General features: G+C 49.5%; 2 protein-coding genes across 3 annotated transcripts in view; one reads left to right on the top strand and one right to left on the bottom strand.

Annotated features, from left to right (window-relative positions):
- The window catches only part of LOC147086335 (cytosolic iron-sulfur assembly component 2A-like), a 35,941-nt gene extending 18,967 nt beyond the window's left edge, over positions 1-16,974 (bottom strand). Inside the window, exons 1-3 of one of the 2 annotated variants that reach the window (XM_085978389.1) lie at positions 16,165-16,974; positions 13,450-13,629; positions 6,961-7,125 (exon numbers count right to left, since the gene is read on the bottom strand). In XM_085978389.1, coding sequence (XP_085834515.1) covers positions 6,961-7,125; positions 13,450-13,573 — 289 coding nt within the window. In that variant the 5' untranslated portion in view covers positions 13,574-13,629; positions 16,165-16,974. The remainder of the gene's footprint in view (positions 1-6,960; positions 7,126-13,449; positions 13,630-16,164) is intronic. The other variant, XM_085978388.1, reaches the window with a different exon arrangement.
- LOC147086334 (spatacsin-like) overlaps positions 16,070-17,777 on the top strand; it is an 86,228-nt gene continuing 84,520 nt past the window's right edge. The window contains exons 1-2 of the mRNA XM_085978233.1: positions 16,070-16,078; positions 17,088-17,404. Of these exons, the coding sequence (XP_085834359.1) occupies positions 16,070-16,078; positions 17,088-17,404 (326 nt within the window). The remainder of the gene's footprint in view (positions 16,079-17,087; positions 17,405-17,777) is intronic.

The raw sequence follows: 17,777 nt of genomic DNA, 5'->3' as shown, positions 1-17,777 counted from the left end.
AAAAGGCTGAGTTGGTCGCCATGAATTCCGAGCTCCTACTGAAGTTGGGTGCAGCATCACCGGACGATTCATTTGTGGAAATTCGAATGGGGGAGGCTGCGGATGATGGCGAAGTAGAAACAGCAAAGGAGCCCCAGGGCAAGGTTATAAACAGCCCTGCAGCTACTGGGAAACGGATGAGGTCAGAAGAGTTAACGGTCAGCCAACTCCTTCATATGCTGAGGGACAAGACTCTGAAATGGGAACAATTTGAACACGAGCTTCAATCTTCAAAGGAAAGGGGTTCGGAGCTCTCAAAAGTTATTGAAATAGCTGAGGTTGCAACACAGACTGAGAAGATGGCAGCAGAGCAACCCTTGGATGCCAAAAGTACACTGACTCACGTCAATGTCGAACAACAAAATGCTGAAACAGCTGCTCCAGTAGAGGGATTGAATAGTACGATCAATCAATCTCCGAAGGAAGTTGAAGCATTGAAATCACGAATGAGGTCATTAATAAAAGACTTGCAGGAAGCCCAGAAAAAGCTGGAGGAAGCTGAACACATGAAGAAGTCTCTTCAGGAGAGATGTCGGGACTTGGAACAAAAGCTGGCTAACGTCCAGCTGGGCATGGAGGAAATAAAAGACCCTCTCGCTGGCCTAGCTCAGGACGACACCGATTATTACCATGTCCTGTTGAACGACACCGAATATAACGATGACCTGTTCTGCCCAGCTTGTGGGGAAATCTTCCGAAGTGCACAAACCCTGAAGAATCACAAAAAGTCTAAGAAACAGCGGGAGATGGTGGCGCTGCTAAGGCAACAGGAGAAAGAGGAGGAGGAACTGTGCATGTGGCTGGCAGCGGAGCACAGAGAGTCTCCAAGAAGCAGGAAAGGAAAAGACAAAACAGAAGAAGATGTCCCATCTGAACCATTATCACCTCTACCAGATCACGCACATGGTCCCTCCGAACGGAGCCAAATCAGTTTGGAAGTAGAAAAACTTCCCAAGGTACTCAAGCTTTTAGAAGTCAACAATGCTGGTTCAGAAGTGACGGAAGTTCAAGCTGTTAAGTCCAGTGAAGGACTATTGGATGAGTCCCTCCAGCAACGTGAACCGACTACACCACAGGAAACTGCTACACCACCGAGGCGTTGTCCGGACCGAGTCAAGAAGCACAGGAGGCGCCTCCACAGAGACTGAATCTGTGAACTGTTTTCCGCAGAGACTGAATCTGTGAACTGTTTTCCGCAGAGACTACATCTGTGAACTGTTTTTAAATGAAGTTGGATAGATGTTATGATGTTATGTTTAATGGGGAATAAGTATGTTGTAAGCTAAAAAGGGAGGATTGTAGTGTATGTAACCGTTCTACCTTTAAGAGAACTATTGTATGTAACCGTCCACCTTTAAGAGAACTATTTTAGGTGTTGCACTACTTTATCTTGGCTGCTGTATACTGTAATACCGGTGGTGACCACACCGGTATATAAGTGCTGTGTAAGGATTTATTGGGCAGATTCGCCTGACCTTCGAATAGTAAAGTCCTGTTAAAGTTACTCTTGTAGTCTGTGTATTAATTCACCATATAACCCACAGACTTTACAGACGGCTACCATCTCCCGCCCGAAACTCAGCAACAATGACATGGTGTTGGTGCCGCAAAGCGTTCAAATAGCGTCCGTGCTGTCCTCATTGTAGGCCTGAGGAGAACATCCGCTGTGAAGACAAGCTTTGTGGGGATTTCAGTATGGGTCAGCACGTCACCCTGGCAACAGCAGGAAGTTTGGAGGGAGTGAGGTGGGGGCAGTAGAAAAAAAATAGCAGCCACTGGCATGAGGAGGACTGAAAACGCTGTTATTGTGAGCAGACATTAACATTTGCGTACAATCCTGGTCGCCGTATTATCAAAAGGATATAGAGGCACTGGAGAGGGTGCAAAAAAGATTTACTAGAAAGATACCAGAACTGTGAGGTTATGCCCATCAGGAAAGGATGAATAGGCTGGGTCATTTCTCTCTTGAAAATAGAAGGCCAAGGGGTGATCTAATAGAGGTCTTTAAAATTATGAAGGGTTTTGATAGAGTGGATACAGAGAGAGTGTTTCCACTTGTGGGGAAGAGCAAAACTAGAGGCCATCAATATAAGATAGTCACCAAGAAATCAAATAGGGAATTCAGAAGAAACTTCTTTACCCAGAGAGTGTGGAACTCGCTACCACAGGGAGTGGTTGAAGCAAATAGTATAGATGCATTTACGGGGAGGCTGGATAAGCATCTGAGGAAGGAAGTGAATAGAGGGTTACGCTGATAGAGTTAGATGAGGAAAGACGGGAAGAGGCTCAAGTGGAGAATAAACGCCGGCATGGACTGGTTGGGCCGAATGGCCTGTTTCTGTGCCATATATCCTGTGTAATCCTATATGTCTCTGATTATAGTGGAAGCCTCTCTTATTCATCAGGCTGCCCACCTGCCCAGGACGAACCATGGAGCCATCACTGGATCACATCACTTATTTACAATTTGAGATTAAATCCACCAACGTTTCTACAATATCCTTGCCACAATTTGTGATGCAGGCTATTCTCTCTCTAACTCGTCCCTCCCTTTTTATTCCCGTCAATTCTCTCCCCTGCTGTCCTGAAGGCGCCGACTCTCAGGTGAGGTACAGGTTCATCGACCCTCTGGTAACCTTGCTCAAACAGAATTCTTCACGTCTTGAGTGTTGACCTGCTATTCACCTGCATGGGGCATCGTCACTGAGCCTTTTCCTTACCTTCCCCCAGTCACTTTCAACAGAGGCTTCTGGGCAGCGGTCAGAAGCAGAATGTTGGCTGATTTTCCCCTCCCCGGCCAATATTCCCTGCTCTAACACAGCGAGAACCTGGTGCTGCTGATGTGAGATGCCAGTACAGGTATGGTACGATCAAAAAACAGAGAGTTTATCTGCAATTGTACAAGATTCTCCTTTCTTTCAGGTTTTGATTGGACAGCTCTGTTTCATGCAGCCTGGTCATCTGTATAGTTGGTGGAATGTCTTACACACGAACAAGGAGCAGGAGTCAGCCACTCGGCCCCTCGAGCCTGCTCCGCCATTCAATAAGGTCATGGCTGATCTGATTCCTCCACATTCCTGCCTACCCCCTGACGTAAGAGAACTACTAGGCACTTGGTCTAAGCGTTAAACAAAGCTTTAATCAACTGTTTTACAACATGGAGGTCTAGTTGTGTCCTTCACTAGTTCCTGTTAAGAATGTCCTGCGCAAGCCGGGCCCGTGCCCGAGTATTTATACTCTCCCTGGACAGTGCCACCCGCAGGCCGCTCAGTATTATTTCATAAGTCTTTCTTTCATGAATGACTGATTCCTGCCTGCCCCCGATAACATTTCACCCCCTTGCTTACCAAGAATCTATTTACCGCTGCCTTAAAAATATTCAAAGACTCTGCTTCCACCGCCCTCTGAGGAAGAGAGTCCCAAAGACTCACCACCCTCGGTGAGAAAAAACTTCTCCTCATCTCTGTCTTAAATGGGCGACCCCTTATTTTTAAACAGTGGCCCCTAGTTCTAGATTCTCCCACAAGAGGAAACATCCTCTCCACATCCACCCTGTCCAGACCCCTCAGAATCTTATATGTTTCAATCATTCTCACCTCTTACTCTTCTAAACTCCAGCGGATACAAGCCTAGCCTGTCCAACCTTTCCTCATAAGACAACCCGCCCATTCCTGGTATTAGTCTAGTAAACCTTCTCCGAACTGCTTCCTGTACACGCAGAATCACAGCATGCTGTGGACCTTTCTGGCTCACGTATTGGATTGCCAAGTCTGCTGTACAGAATTGACACACTCCCAATTTCCGAGGGATGTCATTCAGCTCAACCACAGAGACTTTGTTTACCTTCCACCACCCCCACCCTAGAAAAGAGAATAGAATCTTACAGCACAGAAGGATGCCATTCGGTCCATCGTGCCTGTGCCAGCTCTTTGAAAGAGCTCTCCAATTAGTCCCACTCCCTGCTCTTTTCCCCTCAGTCCTGCGATTTTTTTTCCCTTTTCAAGTATTTATCAAATTCCCTTTTGAAAGTTACTATTGAATCTGCTTCCACTGCCCTTTCAGGCAGCGCATTTCGTGTCGCGAGTTTATGGGTATAATGTTGTTAGTTTTAAACAGAGGTTCATGAACTAATAGTGACTCAGCCATCCTAAGATGCCTGTGATTCTGAAGTTACCCTCTCATGGACTATGTACGGCGCGCTGGAGGGGCTGGGCACGGTGTGTTGGAGGGGCTGGGCACGGTGTGTTGGAGGGGCTGGGCACGGCGCGCTGGAGGGACTGGGCACGGCGCGCTGGAGGGGCTGGGCACGGTGTGTTGGAGGGGCTGGGCACGGCGCGCTGGAGGGGCTGGGCACGGTGTGTTGGAGGGGCTGGGCACGGTGTGTTGGAGGGGCTGGGCACGGTGTGTTGGAGGGGCTGGGCACGGTGTGTTGGAGGGGCTGGGCACGGTGTGTTGGAGGGGCTGGGCACGGTGTGTTGGAGGGGCTGGGCAAGGAGCGTTGGAGGGGCTGGGCACGGTGTGTTGGAGGGGCTGGGCACGGTGCGTTGGAGGGGCTGGGCAAGGAGCGTTGGAGGGGCTGGGCACGGTGTGTTGGAGGGGCTGGGCACGGTGTGTTGGAGGGGCTGGGCACGGTGTGTTGGAGGGGCTGGGCACGGTGTGTTGGAGGGGCTGGGCACGGTGTGTTGGAGGGGCTGGGCACGGTGTGTTGGAGGGGCTGGGCACGGTGTGTTGGAGGGGCTGGGCACGGTGTGTTGGAGGGGCTGGGCACGGTGTGTTGGAGGGGCTGGGCACGGTGTGTTGGAGGGGCTGGGCACGGTGTGTTGGAGGGGCTGGGCACGGTGTGTTGGAGGGGCTGGGCACGGTGTGTTGGAGGGGCTGGGCACGGTGTGTTGGAGGGGCTGGGCACGGTGTGTTGGAGGGGCTGGGCAAGGAGCGTTGGAGGGGCTGGGCACGGCGCGCTGGAGGGGCTGGGCAAGGAGCGTTGGAGGGGCTGGGCACGGTGTGTTGGAGGGGCTGGGCAAGGAGCGTTGGAGGGGCTGGGCACGGTGTGTTGGAGGGGCTGGGCACGGTGTGTTGGAGGGGCTGGGCACGGTGTGTTGGAGGGGCTGGGCACGGTGTGTTGGAGGGGCTGGGCACGGTGTGTTGGAGGGGCTGGGCACGGTGTGTTGGAGGGGCTGGGCACGGCACGCTGGAGGGGCTGGGCACGGTGTGTTGGAGGGGCTGGGCAAGGAGCGTTGGAGGGGCTGGGCACGGCGCGCTGGAGGGGCTGGGCAAGGAGCGTTGGAGGGGCTGGGCAAGGAGCGTTGGAGGGGCTGGGCACGGTGTGTTGGAGGGGCTGGGCACGGCGCGCTGGAGGGACTGGGCACGGTGTGTTGGAGGGGCTGGGCACGGCGCGCTGGAGGTGCTGGGCACGGTGTGTTGGAGGGGCTGGGCACGGCGCGCTGGAGGGGCTGGGCACGGCGCGCTGGAGGGGCTGGGCATGGCGCGCTGGAGGGGCTGGGCACGGCGTGTTGGAGGGGCTGGGCACGGTGTGTTGGAGGGGCTGGGCACGGCGCGCTGGAGGGGCTGGGCACGGCGCGTTGGAGGGGCTGGGCACGGTGTGTTGGAGGGGCTGGGCACGGTGTGTTGGAGGGGCTGGGCACGGCGCGTTGGAGGGGCTGGGCACGGCGCGCTGGAGGGGCTGGGCACGGCGCGTTGGAGGGGCTGGGCACGGTGTGTTGGAGGGGCTGGGCACGGTGTGTTGGAGGGGCTGGGCACGGCGTGCTGGAGGGGCTGGGCACGGTGTGTTGGAGGGGCTGGGCACGGCGCGCTGGAGGGGCTGGGCACGGCGCGCTGGAGGGGCCGTAGCAAGTTTGTTGTATTTGGGAGACTGACGGACTGGTAACATCGCACACCAGGACAGATAAATGACAAATGCTCCCTTGCTATCAGGAAACATATGCCTAGAAACAGTGTTGAGCTCTGATAAGAGTGGCGTGGCAGAATAAAATGAACTTTTAACTTTTATTGTGTAACCCCTCCTGTCAGAGCCTTAATCAGCACTGTTCCAGGAATGAATAGCCACATCAGATAGATCTGTTTGTAAAACTACAGCCTCTGATGGGTATAATGTTCAGTTCCAGATAAGTTTTGTTATTGAGAGACTCTGTATTCCCTCTTGCCTTTCTTAGTCTCCCCATGCCATTCATCAGTCCTGAATAAGGATGGCTGGATTGGCAGCCTATTGACAGGACAAGCTTAATGTTGCTCTAAGAACAGACAACCGGAAAAACCTGAGAACAGCTTATCGCAACCCCTCTCCCTCCCGCCCCCACCTTCCCGAGGTCAGGAACTAATTTTAATGCCCACTGCCGCATTATACATACAATAGCAAAATACTGCCTCATTATACATGTTTGGTCCCTCAGTGGGTCGCACTCTCACCTGAGTCAGAAGGTTCAGGGTTCAAGTCCCTACTCCAGAGACTTGAGCACAAAAGCTAGGCTGACACTCCAGTGCAATACTGAGTGAGTGCTGAGGGAGCGCCGCACTGTCGGAGGGGCAGTACTGAGGGGGTGCTGCACTGTCGGAGGGGCAGTACTGAGGGAGCGCCGCACTGTCGGAGGGGTCGTCTTCCGGATGAGACGTTAAATCGAGGCCCCGTCTGCTCTCTCAGGTGGACGTAAAAGATCCCAAGGCACTATTTTGAAGAGAGGGGAGTTCTCCCCGGTGTCCTGGCCAATATTTATCCCTCAGTCAACATCACTAAAACAGATGAGGTGGTCATTATCACATTGCTGTTTGTGGGAGCTTGCTGTGCGCAGATTGGATGCCGCATTTCCTACACTTCAAAAAGTACTTCATTGGCTGTAAAGCACTTTGAGACGTCCTGAGGTCGTGAAAGGCGCGATAGAAATGCAAGTTCTTTATTTCTTTACTCACCAATCAGCGTGGCTAGAGAGCAGTGAGGTACTGTTGGTGTGAAATGAATAATGATGAGATATTCATCTTCATCCAGTGATTTCACCTCTACACGTTCTTCAGCTACCACCTCCAGCTCCTCCAGAGTGTTGGGCTTCTCTGGGTCACGAATTGTACGAATAATATCTGACAAAGGCACCAAAAAAAGTTTAACAGTTTCAAAGTATCGTTATCTCTGCTGAATGCTACAAAACCCATTACAATCTCAAGAGAATCCTGATTCACATCTTTCCAAACCACCACTACTCTGCTCCCCATTGCACACTTTTAATTACTACCTCCTCCCTCCAGTGGTCTCGGAGTGAGATCAATTTAACGCGACTCTGGTTTGATTTATTGTGGTGTGGATTCCTGCCAACTTGGAATGGATTTAAATCTGCCCGAATACATGTCTAGGCAGAGAGGAAAATTTCATCCATTTCATCTACACTCTATTTCATCCCCTGTCCCGGAGGTGAAAGGACAGCACGTTCAGCCACTGTATCACTCTCCTGCACGTCATACTTTTAAAGTTCAAGGAGTCTACAATTATATAGCCACTCTGTTCCATTGCAGCAACTCATCTTTCATCATTGTTCAGTGGAACACAGCTCGTGCTTCCAGGCACTGCCACTTAGATCCAGTATGGGCAGATCCTGCGTGTGCACTAACAGCTGAACTAGGATGTACCTGTACCTCCCTAACAGCACTGTGGGAGCACCTTCCCCACACTGACTGCAGCGGTTCGATGCGGCTCACCACCACCTTCTCAAGGGCAACTAGGGATGTGCAATAAATGCCGACCTTGCCAGCGACGCCCACATCCCATGAACGCATTTTTGTCTGAACTGAATCGAAGTAGCATTGCTTGGAAGCGAGAGCTATAGGGATGGGATGCAAAAGCAAGCGAGCTAGGACATGACCTGGGGTTTCAAGCACCGAGAGACACCGCAATGGTGTCCCTGTTCGGAACCCCCACTACTGGATTTCGTAGTGCTCCAGTAACATAAACAGCTTGCATTGATATAGCATCTGTAACATAACTCAAGTACAACACAACTCAACATAACTAGTGTCAGCTGTGGCTCAGTGGGTAGCACACTCGCCTCTGAGTTAGAAGGTTGTGGGTTCAAGTCCCACTCCAGGGACTTGAGCAGATAAAGCTAGGCTGACTCTCTCAGTGCCAGTGCTGAGGGAGTGCTGCACTGTCAGAGGTGCCGTCTTTCGGATGAGACGTTAAACCGAGGTCCCGTCTGCTCTCTCGGGTGGACGTAAAAGATCCTACGGCACTATTTTGAAGAAGAGCAGGGTAATTCTCCCCGTGTCCTGGGGCCAATAATTATCCCTCAACCAACATAACAAAAAAAAACATGATCTGGTCATTATCACATTGCTGTTTGTGGGAGCTTGCTGTGCGCAAATTGGCTGCCATGTTTCCCACATTACAACAGTGACTCCATTTCAAAAAGTACTTGGCTGTAAAGCGCTTTGAGACGTCCAGTGGTCGTGAAAGGCGCTATAGAAATGCAAGACTTTCTTTCTTCATAACAAAATCTCCCAAAGCACTTCGCAGGGAATGAACCACGCGGTAGTAGGTAAGAGCTGGGAGACATAGCTAAAAGCATAATCAAAAATACAGGTTTTAAGGAGCGTTTAAAGGTAATGGTTAATTCCAGAGATGAGGGGTTTGACTTATGAGGAAAGGCTGAGCAGGTTGGGCCAATACTCATTGGAATTTAGAAGAATGAGAGGTGATCTTATTGAAACATATAAGATACTGAGGGGGCTCGACAGGGTAGATGCTGAGAGGATGTTTCCCCTCATGGGGAAATCTAGAACTCGGGGGCACAGTCTCAGAATAAAGGGTCGCCCTTTTAGAACGGAGGTGAGGAGGAATTTCTTCTCTCAGAGGGTCGTAAGTTTGTGAAATTCTCTGCCCCAGAGAGCCATGGAGGCTGGGTCATTAAATACATTTAAAGGGGAGATAGACACATTTTTTGCAAGATAAGGGAGTGAAGGGTTATGGGGAGCGGGCAGGGAAGTGGCTTTGAGCCCCCAAGATCAGTCATGATCTTATTGAATGGCGGAGCAGGCTCGAGGGGCCAAGTGGCCTATTCCTGCTCCTATTTCTTATATTATGAGAGAAGTAGCAAGGGGGAGGGATTTATAGAGGGAATTCTAGATAGTAGAACAAAAATGGCTGAAGGCTCTGCCACCAGTGGTGAAGCGAAGGGAGGGTGGGATGCACACGAGGTGGGAGTCAGAGGACGAAAGGATACAGGGGAAAAATATAGGAGGTTGTAGAGGTTGGGTGCAGTGAGGCGATGGAGGGATTTAAAAAGGTCAAGATCTTAAGAGTTTCATTGCGCTGGTGGACATGGAAGCAGTAGAAGTTGTTGATGGCAGAGTGATGGACTCTGTATGGCACAAGGTGCAGGTGGTGAAGCTTTGGGTGGGGTCGAGGGAGGATGGATCTAGGGTGGCTGGGGAAGTCGAGTCTGGAGGTAACGCAACACAACAGATCTTGGGCTGGTACTTGGAAAGTAGCTGGCACAGTCACTCATTGTAATTACAGTTTAAGCTTGACAGGATAGAAATACTCAGTAACATGGTGATGGCCACTCACCGCTGATGATGCCATCGTGCATGCCTTAGTTTACGAAGTTAGTAAGTAGTTTTGCAAGCCTAAGCTTCCCTTGTTCTCTCCCAATTCATTATAAAAATAACTTTAAAAATATTTTATTTTCTTCTTTTTTAATCTCCTTAAGCCAAACACTGCACCCAATCTGACAGGACAGAGAGATCGATCCACTAAAGTTCCTCAGCAATATTGCTCTGTAAGAAAAAACACAATGTACCAGAGCAACTATGGCAACGTTGTGGTTACAGCTGTGGATTTACAACGCAAAGAATGTGACTTCACATCCCACCATAGCAAATTGTGAATTTAAATTCAATAGATTGTGGTGATTTATAAAATAAAAATGACTATGGTTCGCTAATGCCTTTCAGGGAAGGGAACGTATCACCTCTACCTGGTCTGTCTGGCTGATGACTCCCGTCCCACACTATGTACAACAACAACTTGTATTTATATAGCGCCTTTTTAACAGGAGCTTTATCAAACAGAATTTGACACCGAGCCACATCAGGAGAAATTAGGGCAGGTGACCTAAAGCTTGGTCAAAGAGGTAGATTTTAAGGAATGTCTTAAAGCAGGAAAGAGAGGCGGAGAGGTTTAGGGAGGGAATCCCAGAGCTTAGGGCCCAGGCAGCTGAAGGCTCGGCCGCCAATGGTGGAGCGATTAAAGTCAGGGATGCTCAAGAGGCCAGAATTAGAGGAGCACAGATATCTCGGAGGAGATTAAGGATGAGAATTTTAAAATCGAGGCGCTGCTTAACCAGGAGCCAATGTAGGTCAGCAAGCACAGGGGTGAGGGGTGTATGGGACTTGGTGCGAGTTAGGACATGGGCAGCTGAATTTTGGATGACCTCAAATTTACGTAGGGTAGAGCGTGGGAGGCCAGCCAGGAGTGCGTTGGAATAGTCAAGTCCAAAAGTAACAGAGACAGTTGACTCTTAAAGCCTCTTTGAAGCGGTCTGGCAAGTCACTCTGCTGTATAAACAATGGCAGCTGGGTGGGATAAGACCTGGGCCTAGAAATTCAGTGGGCCTTGCGCCCACTTAGCGCCTAAAGAGGTCTTTTGCGCCGGCGGGGTGGTAGCGCGGAAATTGAGTGCAGCGGTATTGGCGGCGGTAGCCGTTAGCGCTGCGCCGGGACCGATGATGTCATCGGTGTGCGCGGTGGCCCGTAACGCCCCGAAACCGCGCCGATCCCCATATTTATTTGCGCCCGCCTCCTCCGAAGCGGGCGCAAACAGCGAACAGAAAACGGGGCCGTCCTGCTGCCATAGTGGGGCGCTTTAAAGCTGAAGGTGCGGCCGGCCGCTTTTTCGGCGGCCGCCTGCCCGCACCTCCTTCCCCGGCCTCCTCCACCAGCATTGCCGGCTGGTTTCCGTGGAGCCCGGCACTTCTCCGTTGTGCCGGGCTCTTTTGCCGGCACTCGCGATCGGGGCTCCGGCCGTTGCAGGCACCTCCCCCTTAAGAGGAGGAGGCCTGCAGTACCGCAGCCTGCCGCACCGCATCGGGTGGCGCTGCGGCAACTAGCGCGCCGATATTCAGTTGCAGCGCCCCAAGCGGAGGCGGGCACACCCTGGTATAGCGCCCGCTTCCGAATTGGGGCGCAGAAGACGAATATACGGCGTGCGCTAATGCCTCCCCGCCCAGCGCTAACTTTTGGACGCGAGCGAGCTGCCCGCGCCCAAGTGAATTTCTAGGCCTTGATCTTTGAAAATCCACATCCTGACTACAGCACTACTGTACCACAATGGCAGTGCTATTTTAAATTTAATAGATATCACATTTGTCAGCCATCTTTAATACTTGACCTATGGATTACAACCCAAGGAGTGACCAGCAGAACCTTTTTTCCAACAGGTTTGCTTCATATTGAAAATGAACCACTTATTTTAGGACTGATGTGAGTCACTCATAAGTGTGACTGTACTCTTTCACCCCCCCCGAATGCATTTTTCACTGACTTCGAAGCTCCACAAAGTTGGGGAAACTGATGATTTATGCAGCTTTTTGGAATGTTCTACAGCAGTTTACTCTCCCCCCACTACTTTGGAGAGATTCAGGGACGCTACAGAAGAAAATACAAATCTCGTGGAAATGTACAGCCCAACGCAGCCAAGTACATGCAATGATTTATGTTATGACAGCCAGTGGCTCTGTGGGTAGCACCCTCACCTCTGAGTCAGCAGGTTCTGGGTTCAAGTCCCACTCCAGAGACTTGAGCACAAAAATCTAGATTGACCCTCCCAGTGCAGTGCTGAGGGAGTGCCGCAGTGTCAGAGGTGCCGTCTTTTGGATGAGATGTTAAACCAAGGCTCCGTCTGCTCTCTCAGGTGGACGTAAAAGATCCCATGGCACTATCTCAAAGAAGAGCAGGGGAGTTATCCCCGGTGTCCTGGGGCCAATATTTATCCCTCAATCAACATAACAAAAACAGATTATCTGGTCATTATCTCACTGCTGTTTGTGGGAGCTTGCTGTGCGCAAATTGCTGCTGCGTTTCCCACATTACAACAGTGACTACACTTCAAAAAGTACTTCATTGGCTGTAAAGCGCTTTGGGGCATCCGGTGGTCATGAAAGGCGCTATAGAAATGCAAGTCTTTCTTTTTCTTTCTTTCTGTAGCGGTCCCTGGTGTGGATGGTGTCTGCAGTGGTAGGAGTGAGAGCTTGAGACCTGTACAGCCACTGTTCATTAATCATCTACACAAGCTTGAACAGGACAATTAAGCCAATAAATCTTACAGGGCAATTACAGCACAAAGTCTGCATCAACACAAATTGGCTTTGTGTCAATGAAAGCTATTGTGTACTTCAGGTGGGAAGTCACTCAAGTTCCATTCAGGTAATTAACATGAGGCCATCTCTCGGAGGTAGACATGCAGGCCTTCATGCCTTCCAACCTATGTCAAGCAAAATCATAGAATCATAAAAATTTATGGCACAGAGGAAGGCCATTCGGCCCATCATGTCTATGCCGGCCAAAAAAAGAGCTAACCAGCCTAATCCCACTTTCCAGCTCTTGGTCCGTAGCCCTGTAGGTTGTGGCACTTCAATGAGATGAGGGTTTTTGCCTCAACCACCCTTTCAGGCAGCGCGTTCCAGATCCCTCACCACCCTCTGGGTGAAAACATTTCTCAACTTCCCTCTAGTCCTTAATTTCTCAACTCCCCTCTGAATCTAAAAAGTTGAGAGGCCTGGGAACTCAAACTCTATTTTTAAAATCTTTTTATTAGAAAAGTTGACAGGACAGTCTACTCTCTGGTGTTAGAATATGGCCGGCATTCAGTGGCAGTGAGAGCTGCTCCATGCATGTGTCCTTACATGCACGAACAGAACTCTTGTTTTCCCTGTCTACGGAACAATGCAGAGCCAGCAGGATGACTTGGGTCTGTCAGGCTCAAAACCAGTGCAACGACACTCCTGGCACTTTATAAATCATCTGAGTTTAAGACAGCTTCTCAAATCGACTGAATCCAAGACTGATGGGTTTGTTCATTTATAATTTTCAGAGACAATAGCAGGTGGTCAGTAACATCACATGATTGTAGGGAACTGTTACTACACAGGTATGACCTGGTATGGCCATAAACACAAAATTTGATTGGAAAGTACATATTTTACTATATGTGCAGTAACTATAAAGTTTAAAATCAGTATCTTCCTCTTGGGACAACTTTTGCATTGGGGTGGCAATAAACAATAAGTCTGGCTACTGCAGCTGTCTGTAACACGGAGGGTGAGCTAAAGTTTCCTTCACCAGTTTGACCGCCTTACTGAACTACAGCAATCTCTTTATTTATTTCCTTTTTTTGCTGGAAGCATGTAGCCTTACCATAGACTTCTAATGCTTTCTCTTCCATTTTTTTGATTTTCTCTGCATCTTCTTTAACGGATAGCCGCGAGAGAAAGAGGAACTTTGCCAGGGCGTAGGACACAAGCCCGGAGATTATTTCCATCCTTCAGCCATTATGCGACAGCTGCTCCAAAACTGACACAAGCTAAACTTCCGGCTCTGCCGGCCCAGAGACATCGAGCACAGAGAGAATGAGAGAGAGTCACAGACAAATTTGTTTTTACAGTGCTAAGCTACTTATAATATATAAAACTAACGCTGCTATATATAGTTCATTACCAATGTTTGTCTGCTGTAGGCAAGGGTTTAGACAGTAATTAAAACAGCTAATGATCACAGATACAATGAATGAAAAAGTAACAAGTTTTATTTATTTATATATATGAATAATTTAATTACTGGTATATTAAACATTTAAAGCCTGCACACATTTCCTGTCAACTTTTTCTATTGTAAACCCCCACAGCTGTCATGGAAACAAGTCTATGTAAACTTGTCACACTGCCCCCCTTTGGAGATGCTGCAACGCCACCATTGGTGGGAGGGTGTAATTACAGCGTGACGGTTTACATAGGTAGTTTCCATTATAAATGTGGGCATAGGAATTTATAACGGTAGTATAAAAATAAGCACAGAGTGCGTGACATTAAAATGGGGACTGAATTACATCTGTATGCCCTCTAACCCTGCTTCATCTGAAGACAGCACTTGATCTTGACACCCTGTGTTCAGTGCCATGGGAGATTGACTATATGCTGTATTAAGGCGCCGCGGGGACTGGAGTGCATCATCACCCCGGCCAACAATATTTTAATTTAAGTTGTTAAGTTTTATTTAATGTTTAATTAGTTACAGTTTATTTGGTTTAGGGTGCATCCAGAAGAGTACACTGTATTAAATCTCCTCGTAGGACTGCTCCTGAGCCTGGTCAAAGTGGCGGCCATGTTCGCACCCAGGTGGCCCTGGAGATGGAGCATGCGGTGTCCGCCGGCACGCTTGAGGCCTTCCGCGACTGGTGGGCACCGCGGGGACTGGAGTGCATCATCACCCCAGCCAACAAAATTTTAATTAAATTTGTTAAGATTTATTTAAAGTTTTATTAGTTACAGATTATTTGTTTTAGCACCCAAACCAAAAGAGTACACTGTATTAAACCTCCTTGTAGGACTGCTTCTGGGCCTGGTCAAAGTGGCGGCCACGTTCGCGCCCGGGTGGCCCTGGAGATGGAGTACGCGGTGTCTGCTGGCACGCTCGAGGCCTTCCGCGACCGGTGGGCACCGTAGGGACTGGAGTGCATTATCACCACCAGTAATGGAATTTTAATTTATTAAGTTTCCTTTAATGTATTTTTGTTAATTTACAGTTTATTTGTTCGTACCCAAAAGAGTACACTGTATTAAAAATATCTACAGTGCAAGTTTATAAAGTTCAAAATGCAACTAAGTATTAAAAATATATCACTAATATTTATTCAGAGATTTTAAAACTATAGTAAGTGAAGAGTCAGAAGATGCTTGTCAACCTCTGGATATAATGCAAAAATGTTGCAATTACATTGTTCCTCTTTTGATAGGACCAGTCAAAAATAAACAAATAGACTGTAACTAATAAAACTTTAAATAATCCTTAGCAAATCAAATTAAAATTTGGTTATCCAATCCAATTATGCACTCCAGTCCCCGCGGCGCCCACCGGTCACGGAAGTGCTCGAGCGCGCCGGCGGACACCGCGTGCTCCATCTCCAGGGCCACCCGGGCGCGAACATGGCCGCGGAAGAGAGGGAGGCAATCTGGCTGGACGACCCCCTCGACCGCCCGCTGCCTGGACCAATTGATGGCTTTTTTAGCCAGGCCCAGGAGCAGACCCACGAGGAGGTCCTCCAACCTGCCCGCTCCCCTCCGCACCGGGTGACCGTAGATCAAGAGCGAGGGACTGAAGTGCAACCAAAAATCGAGGAGCAGCCCCTTCAAATAATGGAAGAGGGGCTGCAACCTCTCACATTCAACATATATGTGAAACACGGACTCCTCCAGGCCGCAGAACAAACAGGCGGCCTGGGAGCAATTACATTGTTACGCCACAATCCATTCAATGTAAATTACATGATTTTGTCATGTCCTTGCAAACAAGCAAAAAATATTTGCCAAATACTTTTCATGGTCTACAATGGCTCCTTGAATTAAATTTTCAATTTAGGTATTAATTGGGAATTGCATAAATACTTGAAGGGTAAACATTTGTAGGGCTTTGGGGAAAGAGCAAGGGGAGTGGGACTAATTGGAGAGCTCTTTCAAAGAGCCGGCAAAGGCACGATGGGCCAAATGGCTTCCTTGAGTGCTGTATCATTCTATGATTCTCAGTGAAACCAGAAAGCTGTATAGCTTTATATTACATTAATTAATTGAAGGGCGGTGAATTCCTCAGCAAATAGTTCATCATCCAGAGAAACCAATATTCTGGAAGATAAAAGGAGGAACATTTTCCAAATATGTTTCCGTACATAAATTAATATAAAAATTAGCAACAAACGAACATGGGCAGGAAAGAGCCACACAGCTGAATTGGTTTGCATTGAACAAAATAAATCCCAATGATTAAAATGCTAAAGGTACAGTTCATGGATATATCAACAGATTACAAGCAATTTGAACTGTGAACATGGAACAAGAGGACACAGGTTTAAGATTAACAAACCTCGAGCAAGACGAAAATCAGCCAGAATAGTGGTTTTGTGAAACAAATTCCCAGCAAAACTACATTACAACCGTGACTACACTTCAAAAAGTACTTAATTGGCTGTAAAGCACTTTGAGACGTCCGGTGGTCGTAAAAGTACTTTTGAAGTGTAGTCACTATTGTAATGTAGGAAACGTGGCAGCCAATTTGTGCACAGCAAACTCCCACAAACAGCAATGTGATAATAACACGATAATCTGTTTTAGTGATGTTGATTGAGGGATAAATATTGGCCCCAGGACACCGGGGAGAACTCCCCTGCTCTTTTTTGAAATAAGGAGAAACTGTTTCCAGTGACAGAAGGGTTGGTAACTAGAGGACACAGATTTAAGGTCATTGGCATAAAAATCAGAGGGGGAGATGAGCATAAAAAGCGAGTTGTTGTGATCTGGAATGCACTGTCAGAAAGGGCGGTGGAAGCAGATTCAATAATAAAGAGAATTGGATGAATAGAATCATAGAATGGTTACAGCACAGAAGGGCACCATTCGGTCCGTTGAGTCCGTGCTGGCTCTCTGCAAGAGCTCTGAAATTTAGCTAGTCTCACTCCCCCGCCTTTTCCCCGCAGCCCTACTTGAATTGGGAAAATTTGCAGGGCTATGGGGAAAGAGCAGGGGAGGGGGAGTTGGACTAATTGGAGAGCTCGTTCAAAGATGGGCCGAATGGCCTCCTTTTGTGCTGTATTAATCGATGATTCCCACCATCGATTGCTTTTGTCTGTGATTCAGGTTCACATGGAAATGAAAGCCCCGCCCCCTGATTGGTCAGTGGGTGTGGCTTCCCGAGTCCTTGTGGCTGATAGGCTGAGGCGGCTGTCAGTCACGCTGGCCCCGCCCCCGATTGCTCAGTGGGTGAGGCCTCCCAGTCCTTGTGGCTGATAGGCTGAGGCGGCTGTCAATCAAGCCAGCCCCGCCCAGGGCCTGCAGTGTCTGTTTCTCCTCGGCTCCGATGTCAACAGCGAGTTTGATTGCGGCCCAGGCGGTGACCATGGAGCCGGGCCCGAAGGTGCTGCAAGTCTTGCTGGACGCCGCGCCGGAGTGGCGGGGCTCGGCCGGCCTGAGGCGGCCCAAAGCCGTGCGCGGTCACCGGGCGCTCTGTGGGCGCCCGAAAGCGGCGGCCTGCGCTTCACCGCCCGCTGCGAGCACTCGGGCCGCTGTTGCCAGCGGACAGTGAGCGCTCAGGCCGCGGGCTTCACCGAGTGAGTGGGCGGCGGGCGGGCGGCCGGGGCTCGAGCTCACCGACACGTGACCCCGCGGGGTACCACGCGACCATCCGCCTCGCGCGTGGCATTCTGGGAGTTGTAGTCCGGAATTGGGGGAGGGGGAGACTGGGGCGCAGGAGTCCCTTTACCATCTCCCATAGAGTCATAACGGCACAGAAAGAGGCCATTGTGCCCATCGAGTCCGTGCCGGCTCTCTGTGGAGCAATCCATTGTCGCCCTGCAAGTTTATTTCCCTCAAGTGCCTATCCAGTCTCCCCTTGAAAACATCGAGTGTCTCCGCTTCCACCACTTCTGTCGGCAGCGAGTTCCAGGTCCTCCCCACTCGCTGCTTAAAGAAGTTTTTCCTCAC

Source organism: Somniosus microcephalus, unplaced genomic scaffold, assembly GCF_052327205.1.
Source record: "Somniosus microcephalus isolate GS21.2 unplaced genomic scaffold, FLI_Smic_1.0 unresolved_chr7, whole genome shotgun sequence".
In the NCBI taxonomy this organism is placed as follows: domain Eukaryota; kingdom Metazoa; phylum Chordata; class Chondrichthyes; order Squaliformes; family Somniosidae; genus Somniosus; species Somniosus microcephalus.
The sequence above is the reverse complement of the archived record's forward strand: the minus strand, read 5'-3'. Positions and strand labels throughout refer to the sequence as shown.